At 38.6% G+C, this 26,287-nt stretch overlaps 1 protein-coding gene across 5 annotated transcripts in view; it reads right to left on the bottom strand.

The window, feature by feature from the left end:
• Window positions 1-23,155, bottom strand: part of ANAPC1 (anaphase promoting complex subunit 1) — a 101,239-nt gene extending 78,084 nt beyond the window's left edge. For all 5 annotated transcript variants that reach the window (XM_054575551.1, XM_054575548.1, XM_054575547.1 and 2 more), the window contains exons 1-13: window positions 22,945-23,155; window positions 20,551-20,787; window positions 19,325-19,483; window positions 14,704-14,755; window positions 14,373-14,473; window positions 13,704-13,786; window positions 12,546-12,619; window positions 10,701-10,846; window positions 10,305-10,525; window positions 9,168-9,377; window positions 6,168-6,263; window positions 3,821-3,911; window positions 3,665-3,730 (exon numbers count right to left, since the gene is read on the bottom strand). In XM_054575551.1, coding sequence (XP_054431526.1) covers window positions 3,665-3,730; window positions 3,821-3,911; window positions 6,168-6,263; window positions 9,168-9,377; window positions 10,305-10,525; window positions 10,701-10,846; window positions 12,546-12,619; window positions 13,704-13,786; window positions 14,373-14,473; window positions 14,704-14,755; window positions 19,325-19,483; window positions 20,551-20,763 — 1,512 coding nt within the window. In that variant the 5' untranslated portion in view covers window positions 20,764-20,787; window positions 22,945-23,155. The remainder of the gene's footprint in view (window positions 1-3,664; window positions 3,731-3,820; window positions 3,912-6,167; window positions 6,264-9,167; window positions 9,378-10,304; window positions 10,526-10,700; window positions 10,847-12,545; window positions 12,620-13,703; window positions 13,787-14,372; window positions 14,474-14,703; window positions 14,756-19,324; window positions 19,484-20,550; window positions 20,788-22,944) is intronic.
• Between the last annotated feature and the right edge of the window lie 3,132 nt (window positions 23,156-26,287).

Here is a 26,287-nt window from a genome sequence, read left to right as displayed (position 1 = left end):
AATGGAGTTCATCACCTTCATACCAGTATTACATGAAACGTCAAAGGGTCTTCTTTAAGAAGATCAAAAACATGAACAATGAAATGGCAATAATACATATCTATCAATAATTGAGTCAAAACAAATAAATAAACAAACACAACAGAAACAGAAATCATAGAGTGAGTGAACATTTCGATGGTTGCCAGATGGGAGGGGGATCAGGGGCATGGGCAAAAAAGGTGAAGGGATTAAGAGGTACATATTAGTAGCTGCAGAATAGTTATGGGGATGTAAAGCACAGCATTGGAAATACAGTAGCCAACAAATACATATGCATGACCCATGGACATGGACAACAGTGTGGGGATTGCCTAAGGGTGTAGGGAGATCCAGGAGGAGGGCAGCGAAGGGGGAAAAACCGGGACAACTGTAATAGCACAAACAATAATAAATAAATTAAATTAAAAAAATTAATTCCTCCATTCAACCACAAATACCTTGGTATAATTTCTCTTGGTCTGACCCCTCTTCATTACTGAGAAATTTTTTTTCTTTTTTTGCAGGAAAGGGGAGAATGTTAATATAGTCAAGACATTATACAAAATTCCATACACAATGTATTTTTTATCTTACTGGTGGTAAAGACATCAGGGGCACTAAGCTGTCAGAGACTCTAATGCAAAGTATTAGTAGCAAATTTGTTAACTAAATCTCCAGGCAGAGAGAGAACACCAATTATTTGTCTAGGGTTGAAAAAAATAAGGCTAAGTGATGCTTTAGAAATTGAATCCAACCTAATTCAAGCTGTGTTCTCTAACCCACTATCCTTCTTCCATCATAAACTCTCAAATACTTCTTCCTCAAAAAACAAACAAAAAAAAATTACATCAGGTAAATTCTTCATTGACCTTAAAAGGATGACTTGACAATCCAAGCTAATCGCCCCATATTTTAGCTATCAATAGGGTTCTCAGGGAAACACAACAAAAATTCACATCCATACAGACTGAAAACTCTTGATCAGACTAAAAGGAAATAAAACTAAAAAGAAATCGTAACAATATACATACTTATGTCAATATACTTCCCAAGAAACTTAATAAAATTATACAAGTTGCCCAAATAAAACCCAGAGGATTTAAAAAAAAAATGAGAATGGAAACTAATGCATAAAGGGTAGGGCAAAAATACATTTACAGTTGCAAATATGCAAAACAGTTTATTCTTGTATTACTGTTTATTAATTGAATTATTTTCTCTATGAACATCTGTATACCTACTTTTGTCCCACTCTGTATACATATAATGCTTTTAAAAAGCTATGAGAAACCTCCAGCTAATGAAGATAGGGAGTAAACACATTTCATACTATTCCTCCCAATAATTACAAAAAAAAAAAAAAAAAAACCCTGCATGAAATTTAGAATGCAACAGAAGACTCTGAAAGGTGAGGAAATAAAGTTGACTGGCTAGGGACCTGAGAAGCAGGAATAACCTATGATGAAATCCCTAGATTTCTATTTTTCTTAAACTCCTCACATAATCAGGCTTTGGGCTCTTCAGCAGTCTTCAATCCAGAAATGCCCACGAGCACAAACCAAAAGGGGCCCCACGAAAAACTTACTCCTTCTGGCCAAAGTGTTGGGAAAAAGTGACCAAACAGGACAGAAACATTTTCACCATACCTGTTTGCCCGTTCTAGGCAAACATTATGAAAAAGCCACAGCACTCAGTGGCCTCCTTCCTCTTCCAGAGCTGTGATCTGGAGACTACATTTCACCTGTGAGAATTAAGTTTTATCCTCTCTCAGCACAGAAACTGTAGGCCAGGCCTACCTTACAGGCCTGCTTGTAGTAACTTAGATTACATGTCCTCTCACTTAGCACTGCAGTTGCAGACTGTAGAGAGAGCCCTGCTTCCAGTGCCACGAGGCAGCCCCTCCACCTCCCTGCACTGTGCAGACACTGTGCAGGGGGCAAGAGCAGTGGCTTTCAACATTGCTCTGCAATAAGGCAGTATACCTCTCCCCTTAACCTCCTGCACTGTATTCCTCCTCCACTCTGCAGTAATAAGGCAGTAACTCCTCTCTGTCCCTTCTAGGGAGTGAGGGAATGAAATGGGGGCAGAGGAAAATAGAGAAAAGGATTTTCTAAGTATGTGTATGAAATCCTGGGCAGGCCTGAGTGGTCCACGTATGCAACTGACCAACAAGGACACAGTAAAAGATCTAAGAACTAAACACTGCTCTGCACCATTCATGTCTCAGATTGGCGTCTGGGTAGCACAGAAGTTGAGGCACAATCTCATTATGGAAGCAAACAAAAAAGATAGGCCCAAGAAATCCTGCTGTTTTTGAGCAAAGAATCAGGAAACAGATGCCTAAGAAGAAAAGCAAGCTTTGGACAATAACCAACCTACTCCAGACAAACACCATGGAGAAGCCTGGGTCACACCTCTCAGCTCTGTCAGCAAAGCCAAGTGTGGTGCGTAGATTTCTGTTCTCACCAGGCTGTTAAATGAGGCATCAATTCAGGGGTGGAAGGAGGTGAGGGGTTGCGGGGGAGCAAGAACGAATAGTTCTTGTGGATTAGCAGGAACATAAAAGGTACTCGCAACTCTCATATACTGGTGAAGGCCAGGAATGGGGAGACATGTTGTAAACTGGTACAACCCGCACTTTGGAAAACAATTTGGCACCACATGGCTAAGGTGAATATGCATATACTATAAAGGCTAGGTGACATATATAAGGTTTTTTTTTAAGTGTTGTTTACTAGAAAAACAGCAGAAACAATGCAAACAACCTTAGTGACTGGTAAAATAGTATAGGTTTTGGTATCATCATACAATAGGATACAATATAACAGTAAATGTGGAAACAGCAGCTACACATCAACATAGATAAATCTAAAAATGGCACAATGTTGAGCAAAATAATCAAGTCAGGGAAGAGTATATGGTATAGTTTCCTTTATATAAAAATTCAAAAAAAGGAAAATTAATTCACTTTTTAGTGATACATACATAACTGCAAAACAGTAAGTAATAAAAACAAGGGACTGATTTATTGCAAAACTCAGAATAGTGTCTATCTGGGGGAGGTGGGGAGAGGGCAAAACAACCAGGAAAGAACCCCCAGGGGATTATTACAATACTGGCAGCACCTTATTTCTTAATTTGGACCATGCTTACATGAATGGTCACATCATTATTCTTTAAACTGTGTATATGTATTTAAATTTCATCATTTAAATTTATAAAATTTACATTATTCATATATAAATTTCACAACTGATAAGATACAGCATACATATTACACATCTAGTATGATGAAACTTCACAAAAACTTTCAGACTTAACAAAGCTACCCATATATCAATTTCAAAACTCCATTCTTTGTAAAATTTCAGCTTAACTTTTTTCTAAAAATAATCTGCCTATACTCATTCAAGGTTCCCCATTTGTGCCAGGCTCCCAGTGCCAATCCATCTAAGGGCAATGAATCCTAAACTGCCAGCCTAGGACCAGCCTAAATCAGAGACTTCATTTTCAACTCTTAGAAAAATCTTCTGCCAAATCCTACAGACAGCAGGTAACAAATATTAACTATCAAACTAAAATAACATTACAAAATCACACCGAGGCAGTCCTACAAAAACACAAAAGGCTGCCTATTGCTTACCCGAACCACTCCTGTGTAAAGCACCAGGTTTCCACTGCTTTCCAGGACCAGCATGGTGTCTATCTTCTAAAAAAGGACACAAATTTTATTTTCCAGTCTATGCAAATTACAAAGCATAATGATTTTCAATTTCTTAAGAAAAGTGCCCGTGTTTACCTCCACAGGTGCCGCATCCTTTGCCTGTATGTTGGTGATGGAGCCAAAGATGAGCTGGGTCTTATCATTGCTCTCTTGAAACTTTACACAGCTAAATGTTAAATTAAAAAAAAACACAAAGCATTGATGTATGTGACAACATGCACTGATGTCAAGAGGAAATGCTGACTGGAAAAAGTCCACCTCAAAAGGATATATACTGTATGACTCCATTTATATAACAATTTTAAAGGACAAAATTATAAAGATGGAGAATAGACTAATGATTGTCATATATTAGGGACCGGGGTGGGTGGTTGTGGTGTATGTGACTTTCATGAAACACAAGGGAAGATACTTGAAAGTTCTGTACCTTGATTGTGGGTGGTGCCTGCACAAATCTACACATATTGAAAAAACGTCCTGGAATCAGTTACTTACACACACACACACACACACACACACACACACACCCCACACACACACACACACACCCCCCCAATGAAACTGAATAAGGTCTGTGAATTATACTGACGTCAACTCCCTAGTTTTGATCACCTCTGAGACAAAAAGAGTGCAGGATACATAGGTCCACTCTACTATTTTGCAAGTCCCTGTGATTTACAATTATTTCAAAGTAAAATGATAAGTAAATGTTCAAAAGACATGAATACACATTTCACCTCAAAAGATAAATAAATGACTAATAAGCACATAAGAAGATGCTCAACATCATAAATCATTAGAGAAATGCAAATTAAAAACACTTCTCACCCTGGCTGGGTGGCTCAGTTGTTTGCAGCATCATCCAGTATTTAAAAAGGTCATGGGTTTGATTCCCAGGCAGGGCACATGCCTAGGCTGTGGGTTCAATCCCCATTAGGGACACAACTTATTGATGTTTCTCTCTCACACTGATGTCTATAGTCTCTCTCTCTCTCCCCCGCTTCCTTTCTCTCTAAAAATCAACAAACATATCCTCAGGAATAAAATATTGGGTTGGCCAAAAAGTTTATTTAGTTTTTGCTGTACAATGGCTCTAGTAGTGCTTAGTTGTGTTTAACTTCATTAGAAACAATTTTGTTATACTGTATTTTGACAGTGGTCATATCAGGATGCATTAAAAAAAAAGCTTGTCACATTGGTGAATTTTTATGTAGCCATTTTAATATTAAGAAAATATGCAATATTTTCAGTGCATTATGCTTTATTATTTCAAGAAAGGTAAAAACACAACTGAAATGCAAAAGATTTATGCATTCTATGGAGGGGTACTGTGACTGATCAAATGTGTCAAAAGTGGTTTGTGAATTTCCTTGGTACTATTGACATTTTGGCCAAATAATTCTTTGCTGTGGGGCTGTCTTATGCATAGGAAAATGTTTAGCAGCAACCGTGGACTCTACCTACTAGAAGCCAATAGCGGGAGATAGCCAACATTCTCAAAATATCCAACTCAATAAAGTTATTGGTGAAAATGAAAAATATGCCCTTTATTTTATGGAAAAAACTAAATGAACTTTTTGGCCAACTCAATAAAATAAATAAAATTAAAAATAAAATAAAATATAAAATAAAATAAAAACACTTCTCACCCCCTAGAATGGCTACAATCACAGAGACTGACAATACCCAATCTTGGCAAGGAGAAACTATAACCCTCAAATGTGGCTGGTAGCAATGTAAAATGGTGCAGCCTATCTGGAAACAGTCTGGCAATTCCTTAAAAAGTTAAAAATGAATTTATCATTGACCCAACAATTCCACTCCTAGGAATCTACCCAAGGAAAAAGGAATCACGTATGTCCACACAAAGACTTTAGCTCCAATGTTCGTAGCACCATAACTAACAATGGTCAAAAAGTGAAACGGACCAAATGTCCATCAACTGATGAGAGATAAACCATATGTGGTACATCTATACAACGGACTACTGCACAAAAAAGGAATAAAACACTCAACATGTGCTATGACATGCTGGGTTCTAACAAACATTGCGCTAAGTGTAAGAGGCTAGCCACAAAAAAACTACATTTTGTATGATTCTATAAAATGTCCAGAAAAGGCAAATCCACAAAGACCAAAACCTACAGAGTGGTTGCCCCAAGTTAGGAGTGTGAAGAGACTGACTGCAACTCAAGCACAAGGGGCCTTTACAAGATGAGAGAAAGTTTTACAACTGGATTGTGGTGATGGCTGCACAACTCTGTAAATTTACTAAAAATCGTTTAATTGTAGACTTAAACATGTTAATTTTATGATATGTAAATTATTTCAATAATGCTACCAAGGAAGGGAGGAAAGAGGGGAAGAAAGAGGGAGAGGCCCTACAGTTATTTACACAGAATCAATAGGAATGTGCACTTACCGCAACTGGAGCTGGGACTCTACTAAAAAGCACAAGAACTTCTGTCCACATAGGTCAGATGTAATGAACACTTTTGAGGCCTGTGAATTTTTCTCTCTGCAATAGATACATTAATAAAGTAGCTGTCAACACTGGTTCAAAATATACCACAGTAACTATTAAACGTCTTTGAAAATATTCTGCAAGAAACCTAAAAACTACTTGGGCCAACCAATAATCCTGAAGACCCAAAAACACTTCTAGGCTTTGAATTTCATGATCTCTGAGATTTCTTTCAGCTCTTTGATTCTGAATCCACTCCACAGCTTTTGGGGGGGAAATCACAATAAATGTAATCAACATCAATGAAATTTTTCCTTCCATATTATGCAAGTCACCTACTGCTAAAGTAAATGCAGACCTGAATTCCTATCCCTTCAATAGCTGAAGGTGTCAGACGTTTCATAACATGCCCCCTCCTCTTTTCTTTTTCTATCAGATTCTATTTCCTCACTCTTTTTCAATCCATACCTCTAATACCCAAAGATTTCTTCCTAGAGTGTTGCAGAAGACCAAAAAGGTATAAAACGAGGGATCTGCAATATATATAACTTACCAATAAGGTCTTTAAAGGTAGGAATTTTTTTATTGTATATGAGGAAGAAAAACAGAAGAGACACTTGGACACTGTATTCCCACCTTAACTTTCCTCCAACTATCTATCCTCTAACCCCTCCTGTAAGAACAGGCATTTGCGTTCAAACTCCTTAGGAGAGACTCACAGGCATTTGCCTTCTGGCTCAATACCCTGTCTCTGTGTCTGATGAATGTGACCTTCTTTCTCCCTAGGCTAATCTCTCCACTTTTGATCTTTGTTGGTTCCTTGCCCACTGTCATTTCCTCTTCCCTATATTTTTGACCCTTTCCCTCCTTTGGGTATGCTCCTTAAAACCTACGCTCTCTCATCCTGTCTGGCGTGACTCAGCTGGTCAGTGTCATACTGCATAGTGAAAAGTCAACACTTTGATTTCTGGTCAGGGCACATGCCTGGGTTGTGGGTTCAGTTCCCAGTTGGGGCACGTATGACAAGCAACCGATAGATGTTTCTCTCCCTCTCTTTCTCCCTCCCTTCCCCTCTCTCTAAAAATAAAATCTTTTTTATTTTTAAAAAACCTACTCTCTCCTATTAAGATAAAAGTCTTAAAATATAAAGATGGACTGAATATTAGATAACATAAAGGAGTTAGTGTTAATTGGCTGGCTCTAACAATGGTTTTGATGTTGGATAAGGAAGTATCCTTTCTTTTAGAGACACACACTGAGTCATTTAGTCATGAACATGAATTTTTTTTAAATTGGTCAGAATAAACAAAACTCTCCCCTGATCCAGAGACTCCATCTGGCTAGTTGTGTATCCCACCTCCATTCAAATGCAAATTCCTTAAGACAGACTCCAAGTCTGCATTACTTTCCTCAGGCCCACTTACTTCTTCTACCCGACTCCACTCTACCACTCTGCTCTCCAAGAGTTCTGGCCACCGTCGCCAAACTCACTGCCCTCCACATACCTCCTTTCTGAGCTCACCTCTGATGCCACCCTTTACCAGGACCTGGCAGTACTGGCACTTTTTTTGGGAAAGGCTCTTTTCTTGGGTTCCACGACATTTCTCTCCTGCTGCTTCTTCCACCTGACCTCTCTTGCTTTGTCTCTCTGTACTTGGTCTCTTCTCTCTTTTCACCCCCAAAATTTAAAGTTTCCAAGACGTCAGTCCCTAGACCTCTTCTGATTCTACAACACCAGGTTTTAACTATACGGAGATCACAGACCCCTTTGAGACTGTAAGGAATGTGAACACTCTCTCCTTAGGAAAAAGCCTACACACTACACATATACACAATTACAATGCACAGTTCCAGAGGGTTACCAGATCCCCTGCAACTGCAAGCTCATCCATAAGCCGTACAGAAACCCGATCCCTACACACTCCTTAAACTCCAACCACCTCTCTTGCCTTGATCACCATTTAAGCCCATAACTCCCATGTTTTTTGCTCTGCTCTTTCCCCCGAGTTTAGACCCACATGCAAAGCACCTTCCTACAGCTCTCATCAAAGGGTATAGCCCTAAAAATCAATCTCTCTCTATCCTGGCACAAGCCAGGTAAGCACATCTGCAGTTCCCTGAGCATACCAGACTCATCTTCCGAATTTCAGTTCTGATACCCTCTGATCACTGTGCATTCTCCATCTTCCCAAAGCCCTACCAGCAGAACAGGCAATGTCTCCTGTGCCACCATCATTCTGTGTCCCTTTGAGGAGAGGGAAGTGACTAATTTGCCTGCTAACCCACAGCCACTAGCACACACACTGGGATTAGCTGGATTAATGAATAGATACTTAAAGAAGGCATAAAATGAAAAAGATCACACAGAACAAAAATCTGAACTGTTTCCCAAAAATAACAGCCAATACTCAAAAACTTTAAAAGACTTTTTAAAATGCTATAAGATACCAGTTTCCTAATCTACAGAAATAAGTTATTTCTCCCTTTACCATCAAACACCTGAAATCTGAGCTATTATTACTAAGTTAAAAAAATAAGTAACATTCCTGGATGGTGTGGTTCAGTGGATTGAGTGCTGGCCTGCAAACGAGAGAGCTGCAGGTTCAATTCCCAGTCAGGGCACATGCCTGGGTTGCAGGCCAGGTCCCTAGTAGGGGGCATGCAGGAGGCAACCACACATTGATGTTTCTCTCCTTCTTTTGCCCTCCCCTCCCCTCTCTCTAAAAGTAAATAAAATCTTTAAAAATATAAATAACAAATGACAAAAAAAATATGTTTATGATCACTTTAATATCATTTATGTCCTCTATTTAAATAGAGGTGGCCTTAATACATACCTATGTATTTTTATAAGTATTAATAACTGAATATACTAAAAGAGAGTTTAAGCAAAATATCAAATACCTTCTAAGACTTGTAGCAACATTTTTTTAAAATATAAAAACATATATTCCAAACCTTATATTAGCAATCGCTTCTGTCCACAAATGGTCAATACAAAGTTCTGGAACAATTGGCTCTGTTTCTGGTGCAAGAAAAGAGCTATTGGAATTACTTTCTGGAGAATGAGAAATACTGTGTCTCCTTGGAGATTGATTATGGCCTGAAAGATTGAACCTCTGCACCCCTGTGAAAGAGTGCACTCCTAAGGCAGGAGAATGAGCACGACTGCAAAGTAAACAGAGAAGAGAAGGCATCACAACAATGATGCAGGATGACATCACACACTTTCCAGTAACACATTCCAGACTTCTGGATGCCAAGCGCATCCATGGCACAATCCCAATCAGAAAAACAATTTCTTAGAAGTGGGTAACTACTTCATGTTAATGTGTTTTACTATACTCTAAAGATTTCCATTTCTTAGAATTCCTTTTAAAAGTGAAAATTAGTTCACTTTCTGGCTCAAAAAATGAACTGCTTTTATCATTTGAAAGGTTTAAACTATCCCTGGCCAGGCAGCTCTGCTGGCTGGAGCATCATCCCATATACCAAAAGGCTGCAGGTTCAATCCCTGGTCAGGGAACTAACTTATAGCAGGATGTTTCTTTCTCTCTCTGTTTCTCTCTCATATTGATGTTTCTTTCTCACATTGATGTTTCTCTCTCTCTCTATCCCCTCCACGCCCCCTTGCTCTCTAGATTCAGTGAACATGTCCTCAAGTGAAAATTTTTTTTAAAAGCCTAAACTCTGTTCCTGTACATTCACATATGCATACCAACAAACAAAGCTGGGTTTCTATATCAACATATAAGATGATAACTAGAAAGACAGACAACCAATGCAAATTAAAGTATCAAAGTATTTTTGCAACCAATATTCATCAAACTGCTGCTACTTAGTAGTACAAATGAGATAACCAATTTAACGGCAAGCACAGGTAGCCTCCAAATATGACTTGTTGAAAAAGGGTAACACAATGGACCCGAATGTCTTACTAAGACAACTAGAATAATGGCTGTCTTCCCTAAAAAAATAGCTAAGCTCTGGCAAAAGAAATTTTAAATCCCTCAAAATTAAGAGAAAGTTTTAATAAAGTATCCTTTTCTTGGGCTATCTTGATAAAAAAGGAAACACTCCACACTAGAGTCCCACCTTAGAGCCGCCATGTTGGAGATAGAAGGAGAACGAGAGTGCAGACTGGGTGAGGAGGTGGAACGGCTCTGACTGTGGACGGAGGAGTAATTCTGGAAAGGCGAGGCCACGGGGGAATCTCCTTTCGAGAGGCTTCTGAGGTGCGCTGTGAGGGAGCTGCTGGGGGCCGCATTCTGTGGAGTTCCCCCCTGTTCAGAGAATTTTAAAACAGCATTCTCTTCCTTAAGTCAAAATAAGGGGAAAAAGAAAAAACAATTAGATGGAAAGAGTAATTTCCTTGTGAGAATTAAGGCTAGGTTTGAGTTATTAAAGACAATCTCTTTGTTTTCCTAAGAAGTTTAATCTATTTCACAAAACATGTCAAGGTTTTCAGTATTAACAACCCTTTATCCTTACCTCTACTTTGACTCTCCGGAGAACCCACACAGAATGCAGATTCTGAACAGTGTCATAGGTCATTACAATGGAAGGATCAGTGTGGAGAAAAACTATTTTTATCGCATGATCTACAACATATTGCACCCGTGATGAACCAAAAAGACCTTAACAATAAAACAGAAATGATTAGGTTTTGAACAATGAACTTCACAAAACTGCTCTTTATAAAAAGACTTCTTACAATTCCTAGATATCAAGAGAAACCAAGCCAATTAAGACATAAAAATCCATTAATATATTAATTAATTAACCCTGTATTGTTAATAAATTTACTCCAGGCAACAACTTTCTCAAAATACATTAAAGATGAGTGTTACCAAGTTTCAATTTCACAAACACACAATTAAAAAGTGAAGATTTGTGCTGATCCGCCATTAAATTAACCAGCCACAGATGAAAGGTCCATGAATATTCAATAACCAAATTATTTATCAATTTCAATCAACTTCTGCCAAGTTTTACTTCCTTACTGGTTCTCTTCTTCTGCATGAGATCTATCCTCTATAATAACCATTCAAACAGTACTGAACAATACACCTATTTCTACTTTACTGATTACACATACAAAATAAAGCTTTCCTAGAGAGTTTTTGTTAGTTTCTATCTCCATAGTACCATGAGTTGACTTCTCTCTCCCTATTTGACAACATCCTAAATGCTCGCCCTCAGTTGAATTAGAAAATAAAAATATACAATTGTTTTATAAAAAATATTTTATAAAAAGTAATATTAAAATTACTCATAATACCATCACATCAAAATAGCCACTATTAATACATCAGGGATGTATTAATAGTTTTTATACTTCTAGCTTCTAGTTTTTTCTCTTATACATATATACATACTTACGTTTTTACAAAATCGAAATCAGTTTGCATGTTTTATATGCTACTTAGCATTATGAATAACCAATTCCCAAGACTATCAAATATTATTCAAAAACATGATCAACAATGGCCACATACAATTCAATCATAGGTGCTAACACGTTTATTTGGGTTGTCTATAACTCCTACCAATATAATATAGAATTATCAACAAACTTTTTCTGTAAAAGAGCGAAGAGTAACTAGTTTAGGCTCTGTAGATCACATACTGACTCTGCTACATAATCATTTTTGCTTTCTCTACATCCTTTAAATAGGTAAAAACTACTCTTAGCTCTTAAGCCTTACAGGCTACGGTTTGCCAAGCCCTGATACAGAAGATAAACACCTCAGTGATATTTCAAAATATCGTGCTTGGGATAAAGTCCTAAAGTAAGAGTAAAACATATAAATTTTTTTAACTTTCTATCCTTGTTAGTCACAATTACTTATCATGTTTGGACACACTGAAAAATTTTAAAATATACATCCAGAAATGTAGCAAATATTAAAAGTTCTGAGCACCAGCAAATCAGTTGATTATGAGCAAGAAAAGTGAAATATTAAAATTTACACAGTACATGCCTAATAACCTGTATTTTTTTCCTTCAAAAAAATAAACAATTTTAGTTCACCTAGCTATCACTCATTTACTTATTAAGCATTCTACAGGTAGGTTAGCAAACATATCAGTAATCATGATACACTTATAGGCCCCATTTTTAGTAAAGAATAACTATTAAAACAGTTAATACCATGGTATTCAAGAAGTTCCTCCCTTAACATGACCTATTTTCATAATACAAAAATTATTTTTGTAAAATGCTTAAATTGTATTATTTTTATAAAGCAAGTCAAATTTTTATAAGCACGTTCACTGTCTCCCCTCAAATGCAAAAAATGTGCTATGAAAAAGAATGTATAAAAATACACTTACTTCCAGATTTACAAACAAGTGGGGTTATTTCATCTAGGGGATGCAGCATGCTGAACATAGTGGGTAAAGGCTCCCTGGTAATAAACAAATAATCAATCAACACAAGATAATCATTTGTGCACAAATTTTGCACCTTTCTTGCAAAAAAAAAAAAAAATCTTCTCGATTATACAAGCAACTAGAAAACTACCATCTCAAAAAGAAACCCTCTAAACTTTTTACATAGTGTTTTTCACAGAATCTTCTATTTCATCCCTAGAAATCTCCTCTAATGCAGGAGATGCTACACATACACACACGGTGGAAAATCAATACAGTCCAGGAACCATCTGCAAACAGCAATCATCACATTACACAACCAATGGGGTAATGGGCATAAGGTAGTCTTTTTTTTTTTGTAACCTCTCTTAGCAACAATGTGTCTTTGGAAGCTAAGAAAAAATTTTTGTCCCCTGCACCTGTATACACATGAGTATACTTTAAAAAAAGAAAAAAAGAAAAAGAAAAACTTCAAGAAAATAAAGAAACTGCATGTTTTTAAGGACTGGTAGGAAAAAGTGGGGCAGGAGGAAAAACAGGCCTTCTATCTAAACATAGAAAGAGATTAAAATCTCTAAGCAATCTTCTAAAAACATAGTCTCTACTACCACCACACAGTGATAAGCACTGCATTTCTGGGAGCTTATACCTGATTCCGGAGACAGGTAAACACACCATCAATGGGCACCTACCATTTCTGGTGCTTCTAATGCATACTAAGCCCTGTGACAAAGGTTATACACATTAGCTCATTTAATCCTGCATAAATGACAAGGGGAAAATGATAGTATTTCTGTAACAAATGATGAAACTAAAGAAAGCTCTAATGATTTGCCCAAAATAGCACAATGAAAAGATGGCAGAGTTAAGAATCAAGTATTATCTTTAAGCCATAGGCTTGTTCAATTTTACAACTTGGGAGGTAAAAGCTGTAGGTGATTTCATATCAAGTGAGGAGTAGAATCCACAAGTGGCAACGCTGACAAGAGAAAACACATAGATCTATGCTGTTACCATGGAAATCATCATCATCTCAAACTCTTAGGGCAACAATTTCACCTCAGAACCAACACAAAAAAAGCCCAAGTAATAATATTCTGAACTGAGTAAACTGGATACCTGGGTGGACCTGGAGGTAGCTCATGTGAAGAACTGCTTCGTTCAAACAGCAATCCATATTTGGTGGGCCAAACATTTGCAACCTGCCAGTAAAAAAGGGTGGGAAAAACAGAAGTAAAAGAAGTTACTCTTAATAATATGGTTTCAGGAAATAATATAGAACATTAGATGTTCTTTCAATTTAACAAAAGCTTTACAAAATAATATGATCATTAACTATATTTTTAAAAAGCAGTTTTAACAAACAAGTATAAGACAAAATCGAGTCTAAGAAAGAATTGAATCTCAATTTCCTGCCAGGCGCAGCAAATACCAGCATCAAAGTGACAATGTGATAAAACTTTAACATTAAGCACTAGGCATGAGAAAGATGAGAAACAGGATAAAGACAAATACTACTATGTGCTTAGTATAACTGAAATGATTTCCAATGTATCACTTCAATGGAAATTTTTTCAAAAACCTCAGAAAACACTTCATAATTCGCTCCACTAATTACGCAAAGAATGAAAAAATGGTAAGCCACTGAAGTTACTAAATTTAGTTATTTTAAGTAAAAATAACATCCTTGATTAACTCTAAGACAGAAAACTAGCAATACTTCTGAAACCAATTAATTTAAGAACAGTCTCCAACCACACACAAAAACATAAAAACACTCAAGTTTACCTGAAAAGGTAAAGAAGCTATATAATCCTTTCCCTCTATGCTGTGCACATTGATACATGAGCTTTGCAATATACATATACATTTTTCTACTTCAGCATTACCTGCAAGAAAGAGTATAACAAGATGTATGTTTTTTTTTCAAAAATAGCCCAATAATCACAAAGTACAATCCCAATAACACAAATTCTTTAATGAACAATATTAAAATTGTTCATTATAGGCAAAACCTGTAGGCAAAACCACTATTATTAGTGGCTACTTACTTTGAACAAAAAAATGAGATACACATTTGGAATCAAAAAGTGAAATAAAACTTCAAAAAGAAACTTACTATAGGCTTTTTCAGACTTATCCTGCGATATAACGAAGTCACACCACAATGCCTGAAATTAAAACAAAATGTTTACCTAAGAAAACTGTACCTAAATAATAACCTATTAACTAAAGGTATCTAAATAGTAACTATGACATCTACATAACAACTGTCTCATCAGCTCAACACTTACACTATGGGAATAAAAAAAGAAACTAAAATTAGATTAATTAATGACTACTTAATATTATAAATTAGACTAATTAATATAAGAAAAGATAAACTATGTTTGCAAATTTTATGAAAAGGAAGACAAAATTTAAGAAATCTACTAGATAGAAAAGCCTTGCAGCAAAAGTGGCCTCTAAAAATGGCTCAACCTATATTATACTCTGTATCATATATAAAGCTACACACTATCAGAAGAGCTATTTTATAATCTCTAGACTTAATGATCTTATCATTCTTAGACATTCCTGTACTCACTTTAGAAAAATCTGTAGAAAAACTAACTTTTCTAAACTTTCACCTTACAAAATATAAACTAGGAAAAGCCATTAAACTTTCATTGGCACACCTAACAATCACTTACTGAAATTATTGTTTTTTTAAGATTTCATTTATTTATTTTTTAGAGTTGGGAAGGAGGAAGAGAGGGAGAGAAACATCAATGTGTGGTTGCCTCTGGCACGCCCCCTACTGGGGACCTGGACCGCAACCCAGGCCTGTGCCCTGCCTGGGAATCAAACTGGCAACACTTGGGTTCGCAGGCTGGAGCGCAATCCACCAGCCAGGGCTATCATTTACTGAAATTATTTAATGGCACTTTATAGGTCTTTTTCAACTGTGGTAAATATACATAACAAAATTTACCATTTTAACCATTTTGAGCTGTACAAATTCACCGCCATTAAGAACATTCACAAAGTTGTGCAACCTCCCTGCTATCCATTTCCAGGACTCTTCCACTACCCCAAACAGAAACTGCCAGCTCAATAGTAACTCCCCATTTCTCCCTCCCCAGGTCTAGTCTACTTGCTGTCTTTATCAATTTGCCTACTGAGACTACCTCATGAAGGTGGAATCATACAGTATTTGCTAATGTGCCTGGCATAATGTCCTCAAGGTTCATCTGTGTTGTAGCACATGTCAGAATTTCCTTCCTTTTAAAGGCTGAATAATATTCCATTACGGGCCTATACCACACATTGTATATGCAGTCGACTGTCCATACACACATGGGTTGTTTCCAATTTTAACTATTGTGAATAGTGCTGCTATGAACACTGGAGTTCAACTATCTGTTAGAGTCCCTACTTTCAATTTTTTTGTGTATAAACCCACAAAAGGCATTGCTGGGTCATGTGGCAATCCTAGATTTAACTTTGTAAAGAACCGCCAAACTGTTTCCCACAGTGGCCTTTTTTACCTAGCCACCAGCAATGCACAGCATTCCAATGTTATAACATTCTCACCAACATTACCTTTTTTTCATTTTTTATTTAACAGTGTTATAAAGTAGTATCTCACTGTGGTTTTGACTTTCATTTGCCTAATGATTAACAATGCTGAGCACTGTTTCATATGCTCATTGACCATGTGCATATCTTTAGAGAAATGCCCATTCAAGTTCTCTGCCTGGTTTTAAATAGAATTGTTTTGTTGTTGAGTTTAGAAAAAACCAACATCAGAGCTGCACTCCCACTGAAAACGTCCAAACTCTAAGCTGTAGCTCTTACGGTCTCAGCTTCCTTTTATGAAATCCCATCCTCCCAGTCTCTGAAAACAGATAGTATTTTCTCTCTCCTTTATCCCTCATATCTAAGAAATGGCTAGTCTTCTGCATGTTTCACTCAACTATGTCTCCCACCTCTGTCTTCTCTCTTCATGGTGCCAATCTTTTCTCTGACAAGTCTCTCTACTCTCTAGCCAATCCTACATATTGCCACCAAAGTAATATCATCTGGAAATACAGAACTGAAGATGTACTTTCCATTTAAGATCCTTGGCAGGCTCCTCCTGCACACAGTTTAAAATTCAAGTTCCCGGGTACATACAAGGCCCTTTATTTTGGATCCACTCAGCACCTGGGAGCATCTCTCCACACCCACACTGTGTACATCCATTCTGAATTTAGAAAGCACCATGTTTTTCCATAACTCTTTTGGCTGTGATTCCCTCTGCCTAGAATGCCCTTCTGTTCCCAACTTCCAATTGAAATAGCAACATCTTTGAGGAATCCTCCCTACTGAGCTCAGTCCCCCATGCTCTTACCACAGAGGACACATAGCTATCATACGACACGTTAGTTTATCTGAATACAGCATTTTAATTATCTATTTAGTTGTTCATCTTTCAACAGTATGGGTTCCTTGAGGACAGACACTGAATATACATCTTTGTCGCCCCAGCATCCAGCACACTATATGAAACAGTGACACCAAACACTTACAGAATGAAGGGAGGAATAAACTAAATCTAAATCACATACTTCCAGTATGGCTTCTTAACCAAAATATTAAAATATCTTTCCCCATACTACCAAGAAGACTAAGTAACAGTATGTTTTCCAGACCAAAAGGACTGACATTACAAATCTTATGATTCTACTTACAAGTGATCTTTAGGTAAAAGAGACAATATATCTATCTAACTGCACATCCATGGAATCTAGTAAACAGGCAATTATTATTTGGAAAATTTAAGATGGAAACATGGAAGCAAAGACCTACTTGGGTACCACATGCCACTTTTCACATCTACACCAACTATATGGTTATGCTGGGGAAAATTATCATCAAAACAATCACTGGCTTCAACACTCCTGGACAGAAATGCTTTTACACATGTCCTCAAGTTTAGGAATAATTCAGTTTTATCTTTCCCAATATATTGTTAGCAGAGTACAATGTTCATCAGGAAACAGTTAATGGGGAAAAACAAGCAAAAGGCAGTGTCCAGGTACCAAGATTTCACTGTTTACCAATAAGGGACTTAAGTCAATCAAAAAGCCTTAAAATATCTTGTCAATAACCAAACGGCTAATTCAACTATTATAAAGGTATTCATTTCTACCCTCAAGTTTTTATTCTAAAAATTTTCAGTGACAAAAGTTGAAATAGTACAGTGAACACCTGTTTCACCTAGATCTAACACTTGTTAACTTTCTGCCATATCTGCCTGCGTGCATTTGTGTGCATGTGGGGGATTGGGGCTGGGGGATGGTGCCTGAAAATCACCTACATTATGACACATCACACCTACACACTTCATTATGCACTTCCAAAAAATAAATACTTTCTCCTGTATAACCAACCACAAAACCATCGCCTTGCCTGAGGGGAAAAAAATTTAACATCACTTAATAGTCAATCCATTTGCAACTTTTTCAAATTTCCCTAATAATGTCTTTTTTAGCCAATTTTCAGGAATCAGGATTCTATCAAAGTCTCTGCTTCAATGAGGTGCAAAAAATATTGCATTTGGTGATGTCCCTTTAGTATCTTTTAATCTAGTTTTTTCTTCCTCCATGACTGACTCCTCAGAGACCAGAATGTAAATTGCCACATATTCTGGATTTGTTTCACTATTCCTCCTGGTGTTTTTCCCTTTAAGTGTTCCCTTTTTTTTAATTATAGAAAATTTCAAACATATACAAGCCAAACCAAGTAACACAATGAGTCCCCATCAGCCGGCTTCAACTTCTGGCTCTTCGTGTTTCACCTATACCTCCACTCACTCGTCGGCTCCTGACATTTCACACACTGACTCTCTAGTTCCTCATGTTTCTGAGAACTGAAAGTTAGGTTTACGTACTCATGTCAAGTATTTTTGGGGAAGAAAACTGAGTAGATGACATCATATATTCATGCTGCATCCCAGCTGCTGGTATATAAGACTATTCCTTTGGGCCCTATTAGTCATGGTAAACCCACCATGTTGTTGAGGTGGAGGACAACACATGGCTTCAAAGTCAATATATTTGTTCCTTCACCTTGGATGACACCTTGGTGCCATGCTAACACTCTGTCACCCAACAGCATTACTATCCATTTACAATCCTTATCTGAACCAGTGATTACTCTGAAGGGTACAAAATGGTCATTTTCTAATTCTACCATTCCTTCTATATTTATTAGCTGATACAGTCCTCTAAATAAAGTTTTCCTTCATTAACTGGAGATAAACCTGCATGTCTTCCTAAAAAGCTGGGCAAGTAATACTTAATGTTGTCCCTTTAATTACTAATTTTTAGAATAGAGTTAGGTTTAATAGCTAAGTGCAATGACAGCAAATTAGATTACTTTCCTTTCCCTTACTCTCTATTATAATGAACATGCTTTTTATTTATTCAACACTGCAATCAAATATAATCATGTGTTAACAGTTTTGTACCCTTAATGCCTTATAAATTTTTATTGACAATAATAAATTGAATTACTCAAATGTTCAAACATTACCTTTAAACTGACAAAGAATAGTGTAAAAATTTTTATTTCCCTACCATTATCTTCACTACATGTTAAAATGGACACCCAATTTCTGGAATCATTATGCTGTTTTTATCATTTCTGTTAAATTTCAAGCAAAAGCTATGTTAAAAAAAGTCAATCAAATACTAAAATGCAAATCAACTCACCTGTTGAACAGGACTATCAACTGTAAAGGCTTTATAAACAGCTAGTGCCTGGCTTTTACTTCCTTTGCTCCAAATCACCATATTTCCAGCCACATAGAGTTCCTCATCATAATCCACTTCTCCAATTTCGCTTCCGCCTTTCCTTAACTGCCAGCTTTCCTTCAAAATTTACATAGGTAAGACATGTTCAAGCACTGTTTTTATTTCTTTTTCAACAGTATGGAGCAAGATTTATTAATTAAAATTAAACAGCCATCCAGATACAAGCCTCCTACTCTCTTTTTTCCTGTGGAGTAAGATTCAGTACAAGTCCAACTCTTAAAAGGTTTGATGCCACTGATTGTTAATAGAGTGGGGCTGTGGGTGTATGAATTAGGTATCTTACAGGATTTCATGAATTTACTCAAGAATTCTCTATATTAAATGTTTTATATTATACTACCATATTATGCTGCCAAAAAATATAAATAATCAAAAATTATACCTTACCTATGCATCCAAAAATTAAACCAGCATGTTTGGGAGACAAAAAAGATATATTAAGTGTATGCAGGGGGTGATGGAGAGGGGACAGTGAGGTGCACATGGGACACTGGGGGAGTTTATGCACCATGTAGATTTCCCTGCTTCACAACTGCATATGCATTCGCCTTCCTTCCTTTGTCCCAACTGTCAAAATCAACAAGGCAGAGAAAGGTTCAAATATCTGAATACACAGACTTCCTCTCCCTGAGATTTTGGTATCCCAAAAAGTATGAAAATGGAATAAGATGAAAACAACTGACTTTCTGACACACTCCCCTATATATCCCCTAAATAGGGGATATCTCATTCCCCTATTTAAAATCTAGTACTGTATCTTTTCTTTTCTCCTCTAGAAACATGTAAGTTTTTAGAAGTAGGGACCATTTCTAACTCTACTATGAAAGCATCAAATAACATGAAATCTGGTCCCCACATACTAAGTAAAAAAAAAGAGGTTTAAATGGACCACAATCATAGTGACTCTCATTATAAATCCATGAGTTACATGTCTAACTAATAGCCATTGCACTGTAATACAGTAAGTTCATTATTTTTAGCCCTGATTAAAATTACCAAATCTTAACCTCTACCCTAGAAATACCATCATCATACTGACTTCTCAGTTGCATCTAGTAGCCTTACATTACAAGTAGATCACATCTCTCTATGTTTCAAAAACAAACTAAGAATCTTAAGGGAACCTTCTGTTTCTCGTGGATTGTAACTTCCTGAAGAGATCCCACCAAGCCAGCAGCACCATCAGAAGACCATAACTCAGAGGCTGGCTGAAGCTGACGAAGCTGAAGATTCAAAGCATTAGGGTGATGCTTGCAGTGGTCTCGACCGAAAGGAACAAATTCCTGCAAATCCTCAGCTGCAATCATTGTTGCCCTTTCTTCATAGAAGTTCGACATGGGTTCCAGATATCAACATTATTTCTGTATGAATTCAAACACATTCTGGTCAGCTGTTGGAGTCAAAACCAGAAGAAAAATATCATAAAATGTTATAGAAGAGTCATTAATCCTTAGGTGCGTGTAATACAATCCTGTAACATTATAGATATACAAGTAATCATAACATCAAAGGGCACTCCAGATCTGACTTTTTCAGCTAATTACAGTTACCATTTTACAGTTATATTATATTATTACAAATTAACATTATAGCTACATTTTAAATGCAAACAAATCAACGGTTCACACTGTAGAAACTACTGGGTTCAGACAAGCACTTACATCCCACAACCTATACTATTCATTAATTTCTCCACACTTTACACTGAAGTATGTATACAAGTTTTATAGTAAATGGCTCTCAACACTTAAGGGCATTTCTGCTCAGATCCTGGAACCTCATTTGAAAAGCACACCTAAAGGATTACTGGCATACCGAAATGAAACAAACAAGCAAAAACCATGTATTACTTCTAATTTATCAAAAGTCCGACTACTTACAGCTTTAAGAAACTATCAAATGTCATTAGTAAGCCCCAATCCACCTAAACATATAACTGCAATCAATTTCAATTTTTGGTCCAAGCCCAAAATATCAAGGCATAAATAAAATAACTCTGGCAATGGAACAGTCCTGCTTGTTTGCAAACTTAAGAGTCCTAGCTCTGAATTATCATACTCTATTACAGTTCAATTTATTACTACAAAGAACTGGATGAGCTGCAGGTGAAAATATGGCCCTCTACTTCTAAAACATTTCTACATACAATAACCGGCAGCCAGTCAAATTCCAACTGTATAATCCACACGGTATAACGAGGCACATAAAGTGGAGACCAGTTCTGTCTCCAAGGTAACACGTACATTAAAAAAAGAGTTTTGTGCCCTGGCCAGTGTGGCTCAGTTGATTGGAGCATCATCTCATACACCAAAAGGTTGGGGGTTCGGTCCCCGGTCAGGGCACAAACCTAGGTTGCAGGATTGATCCCCAGTTGGGGCACGTATGGGAGGCAACCAATCATGTTTCTCACATCAATGTCTCCCTCTCCCCACCCCCCAGCTCTCTCTCTCTCAAAATGATAGACATTTTTCTTTAAAAGGGATGAGGGGTTGTGGCATCACAGTTAAGCTGCAATCCTCAAATACCGAAATCAAAACAAACATTCATGTCAGCACTATAGACAACCTTTAAAAACAGCGGCTGAAACAGTATTTACAATGAAAAGTTTAATTTGACTTAGTTTCTCCTCTGATGTCTTTGAGTAGCTTTCTCAGCTGCAACATCTCAAAGCCTCTGTGGTTCCTATGCAGCTCCTCTAGAGTTGCGATTATTTTTGCTGTGAATTAAATGTTATTTCTGAGATAACTGTTACGTTACAATCACAACACTTTTTCCTCCTTCTGATGAGTCAGTATTGAGACCACTTAAACTTGAGACATGACTGAAAGAGTGCCTAATAAAACTTACCCCAAAAAAAAAAAAAAAATCAGCTGGTCTTCCTAAAGTCTAGTTACCAGGATAACCAACATCCTAAAACTTTGAGAGCAAATTACAAAATTATTAATTTTAGAATTATCTTCACAGTACAACATCATGTTGTGCTGATTAAGGCAACATATTTACTACTTGTACAGTACCACAAATGTATACATGTACCATGGGCAACAGAATGAGCTACATGTAAAAACAATCTATTAAACTGATGTGCTAAAAACAAGACCTCTGCATTGCTTACTACGAACAAAATCTACCCCGCCAAAGGTAAAACCGCAAGCTAGTTCAAGAGGAAACCCAAAGGCACACCGAAGGTACCCAGAGTTGAGTCTCGACAAAAGGGCAGAGCTCCGTCGGCCTCTCTAGGGGTGGGTGAAAACAACAGAACAGGAGCCTGGGCCTCAGAAAACCCTGTGCGAGGGAGGGAGCCGATCTGGGAACTGAGGCCGCACGTGAACACCGAGTTTTAGCTAAGAAGAGGCCAGCGAGGAAAGCCGCGGAAAGGTGCGCCGTAGAGCCCAGCCCACAGGTCACGACACCCCTGGGTTCCCGGTCCTCTCTCCGGTTCCAAGCCACCAGGCTCTGTCGGGTGCCAGGGTCAGGGGGGACACGACGACCACCAGCACCGCCGACCGGGCCCTTACCTGAGTAACTCAGGACGCGTCAGGCGCGGCGAACCCCGGCTGCGCCCCCAGGGCAACAGCAGAGTCTTTCACGGGGACTCCTCCGCCGCTGCGACTTTTCATTCCCTCTCCTTCCCCCAGTGCTGAATAAGAGCGCGCAGCAGCTGAGGACGCCGAGCGCAAGGTTCCCCGCTCAGGAAAGGCGCTCAAACGGAGGCAGCCATCTTTATTTCCCGTCCTGCTTCGCGAAGGGCCAGGGGGCGTGGCCTTGAGAGACACGGTCTCAAGGGAGGAGCGTCAGCCCGCGGTCCAGCCTCCAGCAAGTCCTTACGGGGAAAGATGCCGGAGCCAACCTGACTGGGTACCACCTCCTGGCTGGGTACCAGCTCCTTCCGCAGCAGAGCATCCAGCTGGGAAGCAGGACCAAGTCGGCCAGAGTCTGTACAATGACAGGACCATCCTGGCGTCCACGTCTTCTCCAGGTCATGCCACTAGGAACCTGAACTGCCTCCTAACTCTGAACTAGCAGACTTTCCTCAGGTTAGTTTTGCTGACCCCCAAATGGGATGTATCTGCCTTCAGGTTTGGGGGAAGAGGAGGAGCATGCTGGTTTTCTCTCTTTGCTAGTGCACTTTAAACCTGTAGGGGCCGACCCTTTTGAGGAAAAAATTTGAGGGAAAGTATGGAGGTCCTCACAAAAACACTGCAATTTCTGAGCTTCACATACACACCCCCAGGTGATTCCTAGACCCGGATTAGAAGCCTCAGCTTTACCCTATCCTCCCTCTCTGTGGATTTAACTGTACAATATCACACTTACGAAAAGTAGAAAACTATCTTGAGTTCTCATCTCCCATTGTGTAATATCGCTGTGTTAAAACTATCGATCGACATCCTATTGCCTAAGAAATAAAGTTCAAATTATCCAGAAGTGTAAAATTGGCTGAAACTCTATGTCTGAACTAAAATGGTCTCCTCAGAGTCCCTAAACACTCCTTGCACTTTTTGACCTTGGTATCTGCATATGTCCTCATTCCTTTATTTGGAATGTCAATCTTCAGGGTTTAGCTCAAATGCCTCTTCTCAGAAGACTTCACTCCAAGAGGGAGCCAGCTGAGAACAGAATACTTGTGACTCCCCCAAATTCCTATGTGGAAACCATATACTGTATGCGATGGTGTTTGGAGGTGGTACCTTCAGGAAGTGCTTAGGTCATGAGGGTGGAACAATCATAGGTGGCATTAGTGCCCCTTTCACCAAGTGAGGGCACAGCAAAAAGATGGCTATCAATGAGCAGAAGACAGGCACTCAGAAGACGCTGAATCTGCCAGCACCATCGTCTTGGACTTCCTAGCCTTCAGAGCTATGAAAAATAAATTGTTACTTATAAGACACACAGTTTATGCTATTTTTGTCATAGCATCCCAAACAGACCAAGACCAGGCCTCTCTGTAGAACTTTAAGTAACCTGCCCTGAAACCAAAATATCCCTGAACTGCCCTAGCCTGAGGATACCAGGGGAGTTCTTGATCCATGGAAATATTACTGTAGGTAGCAGCTAGAAATGAGCGGCCAGAGGGGAAATAAGGCAGGGCCTCTGCCATTAAAATCTAACAAAGCACTTAAAACAGGAGGCTGAAAACAAGAGGAAGTCGCGTCTCACCAGTTAACTCAGCAGTCCTGAGCCTGGTCCAGTAAGGTTTCCAGGGGTTCCAAACATCAGTAACAAAAATAGCACACGAGGATGGGAGTCCGTGAGACTCTGTGCTGGGAAAGTGAGCCTCTGTAACAACTTCACTAAGACAAAAAGCCTCTGCTGCTGAGAAAGAAAGCCTTTCTAGTTGTACATTATTCCCAAAATTTAGAAGAGTTGGGGGGGACCTAAAAGCTGACTAAGGTATATAACCCCTGAAACCCCAATAGTCGGCGCACTCAGATTAGCTTACTGCCTACTTGTAGCTTCAGCTCAAGTGTACAGAACAAATTAACTAACTTAATAACAAGCTTACTAACAACTTTATTTCCTCTATACATGGGGCATTCAGACTAGCTGGTTTTGCTTGCAGTTTTGTGCTCGCGTCTGTTTCATAAATAAACTTGCTATCCCATTTCCACTGTATGTGTTTGTCTCTCGCTTGAATTCATGTCTTGCGAGACAAGAACTGAGAAACAGGTTCCAGAGGGGCCCTGACTCCAGTCTATCCCAGTAACAGGAACAAGGCAGAAAGGAGCCATTTCTTAAGTCTCCTTTCTTCTCCCTTTGGTACACCGTTCTAAAGCGTGGTTTCTCCATACAGCCAGCCCGACGTTCTGTGTAACTGAGTGGGCACACCTGCCCGGGAGTCGGCTGAGGTTCTGGCAGCCTAGTGACGCAGTGCCAGTGTAGAACTTCTCCTCCTTCCCTGCTTCCTTTGCCTTCCCCTCATTCTCTCTATGTGGGGCTAAAGCATCGATACACATCAAACATGACCCCTCCAGCTCTGTTTTCTAAGGAACCCGAGTAGCACAATCCACAAAGAGTATCTTATGCTGCTCTTTGTTCCACCTGTAAGGTAGTGTCACTGACGGGGTCCACCAGCTCTCCCTCCTGGGTGTTTCTTTGCTCACAGACCCCCTCCAGATGCCTCTCTGTGGCCTCAGCTGCTGATGTCCACTGTGAGGACACCAGCTCTATGCTGGCAGTTCCCCACCAACACTCCTAAAGACTCCTGGTCCTCAGGTGCCGCGGCAGTAGCTGAGTTCCAGGCAGAACATGCCACTTGGCCCCCCTGCAGCACTCCAGTGCAACTGAGAGCACTGCTTGGACTCATGATCTGACAAAGTCTCTTAAGAAAACAAATTCTTCTGTTTCTGCCACATACTCTGCTCATGGGGGTCCAAACCACACATCCAATGGTTTCAGAGAACAACCACCTCTTGTTTTCTCCATCCTCCTCCTGCCCTCCTGCCACATGAGGCATCTGCTTCTGCAGAACACGGATGCACTGGCGTAGACTCCTGCAGGCCACCAACTTGATATTCTTCTGCTATGTCCTCCAAACAAGGAGCAATTTCCTTCAGGACCCCTGAGGTTGCATTTTGGATACAGATACAGATATGTCTGATATTATAAAATAGACCTCTTCTTTTGGTATAGTCATCCCACTTGTTAGCAAAACTCTCCAGATATAATTGGTATGCAAAGAAAATTTGAATAGATCAAATCCTTATTTCTCACTTTTAATCTGTTTATAACAATATACACAGCTCTTTTCATTATACACAAGTCTCTACATTAGTAGTTACTGCTGCATAACAATATTACTACAAACTTCATGGTTTAAAATTACATTTATTATGTCAAAGTTTCTCTGGTTTAGTAGTC

Source organism: Pteronotus mesoamericanus, unplaced genomic scaffold (genome assembly GCF_021234165.1).
Source record: "Pteronotus mesoamericanus isolate MK-2021 breed Mesoamerican mustached bat unplaced genomic scaffold, CSHL_Meso_final contig_311, whole genome shotgun sequence".
NCBI lineage: Eukaryota > Metazoa > Chordata > Mammalia > Chiroptera > Mormoopidae > Pteronotus > Pteronotus mesoamericanus.
This window is presented reverse-complemented; position numbering and strand designations above follow the sequence as displayed.